At 62.5% G+C, this 8862-nt stretch overlaps 2 protein-coding genes across 3 annotated transcripts in view; both read right to left on the bottom strand.

The window, feature by feature from the left end:
- Positions 1 to 463: 463 nt before the first annotated feature.
- Positions 464 to 4658, bottom strand: C1QC (complement C1q C chain). 2 transcript variants are annotated; one of them, XM_075994860.1, is made up of 3 exons: positions 4511 to 4658; positions 4101 to 4294; positions 464 to 1317 (listed from the first exon to the last, which is right to left on the bottom strand). In XM_075994860.1, exons 2-3 carry the CDS (start codon positions 4273 to 4275, stop codon positions 761 to 763), a joined length of 732 nt encoding a protein of 243 aa, XP_075850975.1. In that variant the 5' UTR covers positions 4276 to 4294; positions 4511 to 4658; the 3' UTR covers positions 464 to 760. The 2 variants fall into 2 exon arrangements, with proteins under 2 accessions (XP_075850975.1, XP_075850972.1); XM_075994857.1 differs by having other exon boundaries at positions 4101 to 4282; positions 4511 to 4657.
- Positions 4659 to 7544: 2886 nt separating this feature from the next.
- C1QA (complement C1q A chain) overlaps positions 7545 to 8862 on the bottom strand; it is a 383888-nt gene continuing 382570 nt past the window's right edge. The window contains exon 4 of the mRNA XM_075994850.1: positions 7545 to 8279. Within this exon, the coding sequence (XP_075850965.1) occupies positions 7705 to 8279 (575 nt within the window). The 3' untranslated portion in view covers positions 7545 to 7704. The remainder of the gene's footprint in view (positions 8280 to 8862) is intronic.

The raw sequence follows: 8862 nt of genomic DNA, 5'->3' as shown, positions 1-8862 counted from the left end.
GCTCTGCTTCTAGTCATTCACTTACCCACTTGTGCATTCATTAATTCACCCCAACTCCCTCCTTCATTCAGCACAGATTCATTGCACGTCTTGTCTTTGCCTGCACCGTGCTCACCCGAGCCCAAAGCCCTCGGGTGGCAAGTGCTCCCCAAATTCAGCACAGACCTCGGAATTCGAACTCACTCCCGTTACCTGTGAGCTTGGTTACCTTTAAGGGCGGCAGTGCCTCTTACCCCAACAAGTGACAGCAGATGACCCCTTGGGGACCACTGGCGGCCGGTAACCGCACTTGAACGTCTCTGTCCCACCGGGCCAAATGGCTCCGGGTGTCTCGTTATTGGCAGCCGAGCTTTCCTGGGCACCGCCTGGCTGCCCCGAGTCCAGCAGCACAGACAGCTGCGGCAGAGGCCACGCCGAAGAAGTAAAGTTCAAGGACTGGGCAGGGAGGAATCTGAGCCGTGCATATTTATCGATTTAATTTTTTATTTATATATCTCCCCACCTCTTCCAAGACCTGAAACACAAAACTAATAACAATACCAGAAGGTGTTGGCTATGTGTCAAAGGGACCGTACAAGCAGTGACTCCTGAAGGAGCTCAGAAGAGGGAGAGAGCTCATGGTGGCAACCAGGGCGGGCTTCCTGGAGGAGGAGTCCATCGGGTGGCGAGAGGGCCCTGAGCAAGGGTGCAGAGAGTGGCCAGCACGGTGGGCCACGCAGGGAAGCGGGGGGAGGACGGCGTGCGGGGCCGGGCCCCCGCCCTAGTCGGGGAAGAGCAGGAAGCCGGAGAAGACGCTGTCGGAGCCCTCGGTGCCCACCATGCCGTTGTAGTCGTTGACGGCCAGCCACACCTGCTCGCCCGCCCGCAGCCGCAGCAGCACGCCGCCCGAGCTGACCTGCTTGCTGTTGGACATGTGGTCGCAGAAGGTGGTCACCTTGACGTTGCTGCGGTACAGGTGCACGCACAGGTTGGCTGTCTGCGACGTGTGGTAGACGAAGTAGTAGAGGCCGGGCACCTTGCAGGTGAACTTGCCGGTGCCCGTGTCGTAGTCCCCCTGCGGGTTGGTGATGACCGAGTTGAACTTGACCAGGCCGTTGGGCGCCGGGTACTGGGCCGTCTGCCGCGTGACCGTGAACACGGACTGGTGCTTCTGCTTGTACCTGCCCTCCTCGCCGGGCTCCCCGGGGGGCCCCCTGCTGCCGGGAACCCCCGCCAGCCCAGGGGGTCCCATGGGGCCGTTTTTCCCAGGATAGCCAGGCGTGCCGGGTTCTCCCTTCTGCCCCTTGGGTCCTCGAGTCCCGGGAATGGCTGGGATTCCTGGAGAAAGGGCAGGCGGGAAGAAAGAGATGGGGCGGGGGACCGGGAAGAGGGACCCTGGGGTGTCCTCCAGGGAATGAGCCCTGGTGTTTGGTGTCCGGAATCTCCTTCCCGCGGATGGCCCTGGGAGCCGCACACAGAGCAAGGCACGGCCGGAGGGGAGGGGCTAGTGCAAGCCCCGCCTCTCCACAGGCTTGCCCTCTGACCTCGTCTGAGGCGCTGCCCTGCCTCTTGGCCTCAGTTTCCACATTCGACACAGAGACGGTAGCACTAGACAGCATCAGGAGGGGTCGGAGTTGGACAGGACCTCAGAGAGTGGGCCGATGGCTGTGACTGCCAGCCGGGCACAGGTGGCAGGAGGCCACAGAGAGCTTCGTTTGGCCCGGACAATGCCTTTAAGTTTTTAAATTAGAGCCCCACGTTAACAAACTCAGAACTCACCTAAAAGTCTAGATTCTCCTTCCTTCTTGTTGAAAATCAGAAGATTGGTCAGAGAGAGATTTCTTTGGAAGTTGATAAAGCTAAAGCCTTAGCCCTTTCAAAGCCTTTTGCCTAATTTTGGATTTATGCTTTATTCAGCTTTTTATTTTGCAATAATCATACAGTCATAGAGAGTTGGGGGAAAAAAAAGGAACAGAGAAGTCCCATGTACCCTTCACCTGGTTTTCCCCAGGGGCGCATCTTGCAAAACCAAAGTGCAACGTCAAAACCGGGACATTGACATTGTGTGCTGCACAGAGCTTGTGCCGGCGTCACCAGTTTACATGCGTGTGTGCGCGTGCGTGCATGTGTGTGTGTGTGTTGGGGGGCGTCCTAATGTAATTTTGTCACACGTGTAGATTTTTGTGACCACCCCCACCTGTGCAATAGGGCATATCTGTCATCTTGTACTGTTTTCTTAACGAGGGCCTCCGCACTGCATAACCATCAGAGTCCCACAGACCCGTGTCCGTTCCTGAGATGGGGCCGCCCCGGCCGGCGTTAGCGCGTGGGAACCGCGGGATGGAGCGGAACAGACACCGCCCCAGGAGGGGGGCTGTTCTCCCCGGCTCGCCCAGCCCCCCTCGGCCCACTTCAGCCCCGCGACAGCCGACCTGTCCAACTTCCCTTGTGGTACAGATGAGGAAACCGAGGTCAGAGACTTGCCCAAGGCCGTGCAGCCAGCACGAGGTGGAGTCAGGCCTGGAACACAAGTCTGGCTGAATCCCGGCTGGAGCATGGGATTCTGTTTCAGCCCTGGTGATCCGAGGCCCTGTGAGACCCTTCTCCCCCCTCCTGTCTAAACCACACCCAACTCTTAAGGTTCGCCTCTTCCAGGAAGCCCTCCTTGACCACCCTGCCAGCCCTAGTGTGTCCTTTCTTCGTCCCATTTCCACAGGGCTGGGTGTCTGTGCAGACCCACTCATGACAGATTCTCTATGGCTGTGACCTGGTAGGCCCCGAGTTAGGACGCTGGGATCCAGACCCAGCAGACCTGGGCTTCAGGCCATGTGGCCTGCGCTCCCCAAGCCTGTGTTGGCTCAGTGGAGAGAAGGGTGTGCTGGGACAGGTCCCGGAGAGCGCTGCCAGGTGCGGTGGGCGGGCGTGTGCGAGGGCTGAGCGCAGTGCCGGGCACCGCACAGCACGCGTGCTCAGGAGGGTCAGGTCCTGGCGGTGGCTGTCGGTGGTGCTGAGCAGGGCAGCGTCTCGCCCTTCGTGACGGCTTCAGCAGTGGGGCGGGGGCCTGAGAGGAGCGGGGCGGGGGGCTCTGGAGCTGGACAGGGCTTTGCTGTGTGCCTGTGGGCGAGTTGCTCAATCTCTCTGAACTCCAGCTCTGACATTCGCAAAGCGGGAGTCAGTCATGTGTTCGAAGGATCGTGGCCTCGGTTTTCTCATTTGTAAAACTGAAACTGTGCCTGGTACTTCGGGGCTCAATCGTTGGTGGCCATCAGCCACTTGGGCAGTGAGACGGCCAGAGCAGCCGTGCAGGACAGGGTCCCTAAAGTGGCAGATCTGGGGCTCCATTTGGCTCACGCTGAATTGGAGGATTCCTTCCAGAATGTTGGTAAAGTCCCTTTCTATTGCCAGGGGGAAGATGACGGTGGCAAAACCCTAAATACGATCTGGTCCACTGGCCTCCCTCTCCCACCTGCCTCTGCCACCCCCGTCCCCTCTGCCCTGCCCCGCCCCAGGCTCCCCAGGCTGGCTGCAGACGGCGGGGCTCACTCACAGACAAGTGCTCAGGACGGTTTTGTGCGTAAACTCAGTGCTCGCAGCACCCCTGGGAAGGAGGTACCACCATCTCCCCATTGTACGGATGAGGACACTGAGGCCCTGCAAGGTTAAGCAACTTGCACAGGTTCGTGGAGAGGGCTATATTCGCCGCGTGGGCCCACCTTCCCTGGTGCGGGCACGGGGCAAGTGGTGGGGGTGTGGCCATGGAGTCACAGCCCGCAAGCACTCGAGAGTTTGCCAAAGGCTTTCGCAGCCCTGTCTCCCGGGATCCTCCCCGCCACTGCGGGCAGGTGCTCTGACGCCTCGCTGTTATCCACATTATCAGATGAAGAAAAGGAGGAGCCCGGAGGTGCACGGGCCCAAGTCCAAGGTCACCCCGGGGAGGGTGCCAAGGTCACCCTGGGGGAGGCTGAGGCCTGAGCTCTGTGGAGGGGGAGTCAGACCCCCGGGACTGAGACCCTGCCCTGCGGGCAGGCGAGGCAACAGGACACCGCCCCCTGCCTCACGTTGCTGTCCCCTGTCCCCAGGTCAGCCCAGACCCCAACCCCCGAGCAGGCCAGCAGACTCACCTGGTTCCCCCTTGGGCCCCGGCAGTCCGTCGTGCCCGTCCTTCCCGGGGGCCCCGGGCAGGCCCGGCATTCCTGGGATCCCATAGCAGTCCGTGCCCGCCTGGGCCCCAAGGGGCAGTGCCAGCAGGAGCAGCAGCAGGGTTAGGCCAAGGGGGCGCCGGCAGCTGGGCCGCATGTCTGTCCTGGGGAAGGAGCTGGGTGGGAGAGAGCCGGGCTGCCCACCTGCCCCTCACCTGCCCTGCCCGCCCTCCCCCTGCCTGTCAGCCGTCAGGAGCCCAGCTCGTGTCCCTGCCATGGCTGGATGGGGCCGGCCCTGCAGGGAGTGGCGCGCTCCTTCCTCGCACAGACCAAGCGGTCCCTGGCACCCTGTTCAGGAAGGTGGCAGGGGACACACCGCCATGTGCCCTTACCTGGACAGGGTCCTGGCCTCGCTGGGGTGGGCGGTCTGGCCGGGTCACAGAGAGGTCCTCAGGCCTCCTCCCTCTCCCGGGCAGGAGGACACCGCCGTGCAGAGTGGACGGGCAGGGATTGTCCAGAGCGGCCGGCCCCTCTCCCCCCTCCCCCCCACATCCCCTTTCCCACAGATCTCCCTGACTCGACACTTTCTTCTGGGTGCTGAGCCAGGCTGGCCACAGTGGCAGCCCTGCCACAGCCCCTCCCAGTCATGGGTGTCTGAAATGAGGAAATGTGCGCTGGCCGCTCCGGCATCTGGGTAAGAGAGTGTGTATGTGTGCGTGTGCGTGTGTGTGTGTGCGTGTGTGTGTGTGTGTGTGTGTGTGAACACAGGACCTGGGGAGGCACAGTCGTCCCCCAGAATTGGGTCCAGCCCATCTAATGCCCGATGTTGGTGTTTGCTGTGCCTGAGACTCGGTTTCCTCACAGTGTCCCTGGGAGGACATTATTATCCCCATTTTACAGATGAGGAAACTGAGGCTCAGGGAGGTGTGACTCCTTGCTCAAAGCCACACACTGAGTGGTCTGTTGGTGTCCAAAGCTTTGCTCTGACCCCTCTGTTCAGCTATCCTGAGAAACAAGCCTCACACGCACCTGTCAAGTGGCAGGCTTTGTTCTAGAAACTTCCATGAGCCCCAGCCCAGTGGCCACACTTGGAGGACCTAAGGATGGCCTGGCTTTCATGGCCGCAGCTGCGACGGTGCTCAGGCCGCCCTGGCTACAGAGTCAGGCCTGGCTTCTCCTTCCCCGAGGTCTTCAGCACACAGCCCTGGCCCCAGGCCTCGGTCTCCCCTTCCGTACACTGGGGGCCTGGCTTCGAGGTTTGCCGCCTCTTCCTTTGACGATGGATGGTCCCACCATCCTGCCATCTCCCGCTGCTCGCCTGCCCCCCCGGCACCCCGGTCTCTGGGCCTGGAGCCCGCGTGGCTGTGAGCGGCTGTCGGTGGGGACCAGGCCGCAGAGCCGAGGGAAGCCGCCTCCCCACCCTCTCCTCCTACGGGACTCTAGGGACCCAGGGCCGCAGGCAGCAGAGGGGCCCGACCTTGACCTCATGCCTGCCACCGTGGGACCTCCCGGAGTGTGGGTCCCCCTCTGTAAAATGGGGGCTTCCTGTCGCTCCGTGCATGTGGTGAGCACAGTGCCTAGCCCTGTGCCCGGCACTGGCAGCGGGGAGCCCTGCCCCGCCTCACCCAGAGACCGGGAGACCCGCAGGGCCTCAGCCTGCCCATCTGTGCCTCCACCCTGGAACGTGGGGCTGCAGAGCGTGGGGCAAGGCCAAGGTCGCCGACACACTGGCCCTGGGAGTCCCGGGCAGGCAGAGGCCGGGGACAGCAGTATGGGGGTGGGTGCCACCCAGTCCGGTGGCACGGCTCTGTCCTCCCTCCTCACCTCGCCTGCGCCCGGCTTGTCCAGCAGGTGGCAGCCTCGGCCCGCGCTCGGCTCTCCCCTGCCCCTCCCGCCTGGCCGGCTCTGGCTCTGTCCCTTCTCGCGGGGACCAGACTTTGCCTTGGTGAGCCGCAGCGCTGGGGCGGGTGTGAGCAAGATCTGGGTGAGGGGCAGCCGGGCACTCCCTGCACCCGCCACTCCTCTAGCCTGGCCTCCTCGGCTCCTCCGGGGCCCCCACCCCTGACACTTTCCTCGAGTCCCACTGCAATGAGAGAAGCCACCCTTCGGGGCCGGCAGACCTGGTTCAGACCTAGGCCCCTCGCTTCTCTGGCTGTGTGACCTTCGGTCGGTGGCCCCAGTGTCCTCCTCTGTTCTGCTGGGACTGAAGGCACCGGTGGCTCTGGGATGTCCAGCGCACGGTTGGTGCCCAGAGATCCGTCTTTCCCCAGCCCGAGGGGTGGGGAGGGGGGCAGAGCAGGCACCGGCGGGTAGAGAGCCCAGGGCTGTGTGCAGTGACAGCGCCTGCCTCCCGAGTGTGTCTTGTGGGCGTGAAGGGTGGCTAGCGTGCATGCCGAGGCGTGTGCACGGCGTGTGCTGGGGGGGCCTCACCTGGGGGAGCGCATGCGTCTCGGTCCAGGAATGTGGGTCCACGTGCATCCCAAGGGAGGTCTGTGTGTGCATGTGTGTGATTTGTGTGTGTGTTGGTGTATACAGCACACAGATAAAACCAGCTTCCTTTGGGAAAACTCACGGGACATTGGACATGCTCAGGACTGAGCTCCTAATTTCCTCACGCACGAAGGACATGGTGGTTTGTGGCCTTTGAGCAGCCCCCGGATGGGTTGAGTGGGACCCTGGGAAGGCATGGTGAACATTCGAGGTCCTCCCGGCCGCCAGCCCAGGCGGGGGGCCCAGCAGGCTTGCCAGGGTGCAAGCCCAGGGCCGGACGCAGGAAGCCTGGCTTTGAGGACTGCTGGGTGCCTGGGGCCAGGTGCTTCCCCGCTCCGGTCCCGCCCCCCAGCCCTCCCAGCCCAGGCGTGGCAAGGCACCTGCGTGAGGCTGGGGAGGCCGGCAAGGGTGGGGGTTACACACACAGGCCCAGGCCTCAGTAAGACGCAGGTTCAAGTCCCAGATCCTCCCCTTAGACACTAACCTGGGGCTTTACGCTCCCCTGCCCCCCGCCTCGGTGCCATCATCCGTAAGGTGGGGTCCTCATACCCTCCTCAGAGCTCGAGTGTAAAGATTAAACAGAATATAATAATAGCTAAAACCCCAAGCTCTTACGAACCAGGAACTGCTCTATGATGTTCGTATATTAAGTCATTTAATGCCCCCAACCATCCTTCGAGGTGGGTGCTACTCTTAGTCCCCCCTTGCAGATGAGGAAACGGAACTTATGTAACATGCACGTGATCAGACAACGCGTAAGTGGTGGCGTCAGGATTCAAACCCGGGCAGGCGAGGCTGCCAGGACCTGCTAAACAGGAAAATCATGTGAAACGCTGAGGCCGAGCCGGCCCCTCACGCACTCAGTGATCACGACGGCCCTCCCCCCGCCTCCCAGTGCGCAGAGCGAGCGGCAGCCACACCCGGAGCCCGGCAGCGCACAGTCAGACGTTTATTGCGGGGAGAGCTCTCAGAAACGCCCTTGCCAGGGCGGCCGGCGGGGCAGCGAGTCCTGGGGCGCTGGGAGCGCACCCCGTTTGTAGAAGCCAGAGGGCTGGGGTGGGGGGCTGGGGTGGGGGGCCCGGGCCACGCCGGCGGCTCAGGTGGACGGGAAGATGAGGAAGCCGCTGAAGACGCTGTCGGCCTCGGAGCCCTGGTAGATGCGGCCCTTGACGGGGTCCCTCTCGATCCAGACCTGGTCGCCCTGCTGCAGCGGCAGCACCGTGCCCCCCGACACCACCTGCAGCAGCCCCTTGCTGTTGGCGTCGCAGAAGCCCAGGGAGCGCCGCACCTGGCCCCTCAAGGAGGACACGATGGACAAGCAGATGTCCCACTTGGACACCACCTGGAAGGTGAAGTAGTAGTAGCCGGGCACCGCGCACACGAACCGGCCCGAGTTGTTCTGGTACCGGCCCTCCTGGTTGGTGATGACCGTGTCGAAGATGACCACGTTGCCGCCCGTCGGCGGGCTCCGCCTGATGGCCGAGAAGGCCGGCCGCGGCTGGTCCTTGATGTTCCCTGGGTTGCCTTTGATGCCCTTCAATCCTGGGACGCCACGGTCCCCCAGGGGGCCGCTGGGCCCCGGGTAGCCCACCTTGCCGGGGCTTCCAGGGGCCCCAGACTCCCCCTGGTCTCCTTTAAGGCCCCGGATGCCTGTCCGGATGCCAGGGGCCCCTGCGGGGAGAAATACCAGATCGAGGGTCCAGCGCCCACCAGTCCACAGGGAGAGGCCTGGACCCCCTGCGTCTGTGGGATGGAGGGCAAGGAAGTGCCTGGGCCTTCAAGACATCCATTCTGACTGGCTGTGTGACCTTGGGCAAGTGTCTCAACCTCTCTGAGCCTCCCCTTCATCTGTGAAATGGAGAGAAGTGTGAACTGGCACTTCGGAAAGTGTTGAGTTCTGGGAACTGCAGCACACTCTGGCTGCTCCGCTGTGCTCCTGCCCATGGCTGTTCCCCCCACACCCCTCCAGGCTGTTGACCCTACTTCCTCAGGTTTGGGGACCACATGTAGGATGCCCAGATGCAAAGTAGTGCAAGCGTCTATGCAATCCTTCTGGTCTGCCATGGACTGGAGGCTCAGGGGGATTACAGGAGACTTTCCTTTCCCACTCTGGTCATGACAGCCTCCCCCGTTTTCCATCACCCCTGGCCTTTTTTTTTTCTAGAACATGAGAGTTTCTGGAGCCTGAAGGGGCTGGGGAGAGGGAAGCAGAGGCAGAGCTGGGGGTGCTGGAAGGAAGCAAAAAGGATAGTTG

Source organism: Microcebus murinus, chromosome 2 (assembly GCF_040939455.1).
Source record: "Microcebus murinus isolate Inina chromosome 2, M.murinus_Inina_mat1.0, whole genome shotgun sequence".
NCBI lineage: Eukaryota > Metazoa > Chordata > Mammalia > Primates > Cheirogaleidae > Microcebus > Microcebus murinus.
Note: the sequence above shows the minus strand (reverse complement) of the source record. Positions and strands in the feature narration are given on the sequence as shown.

What these genes read in the sequence shown, in the direction of transcription:
- C1QC (XM_075994860.1), bottom strand. Translation starts at nt 4,275, where the DNA reads ATGCGGCCCAGCTGCCGGCGCCCCCTTGGCCTAACCCTGCTGCTGCTC. An exon ending in GGGGCCCAAGGGGGAACCAG is followed by an intron (nt 1,318 to 4,100) that starts GTGAGTCTGCTG and finishes CCCTTTCTCCAG; the next exon opens with GAATCCCAGCCATTCCCGGG.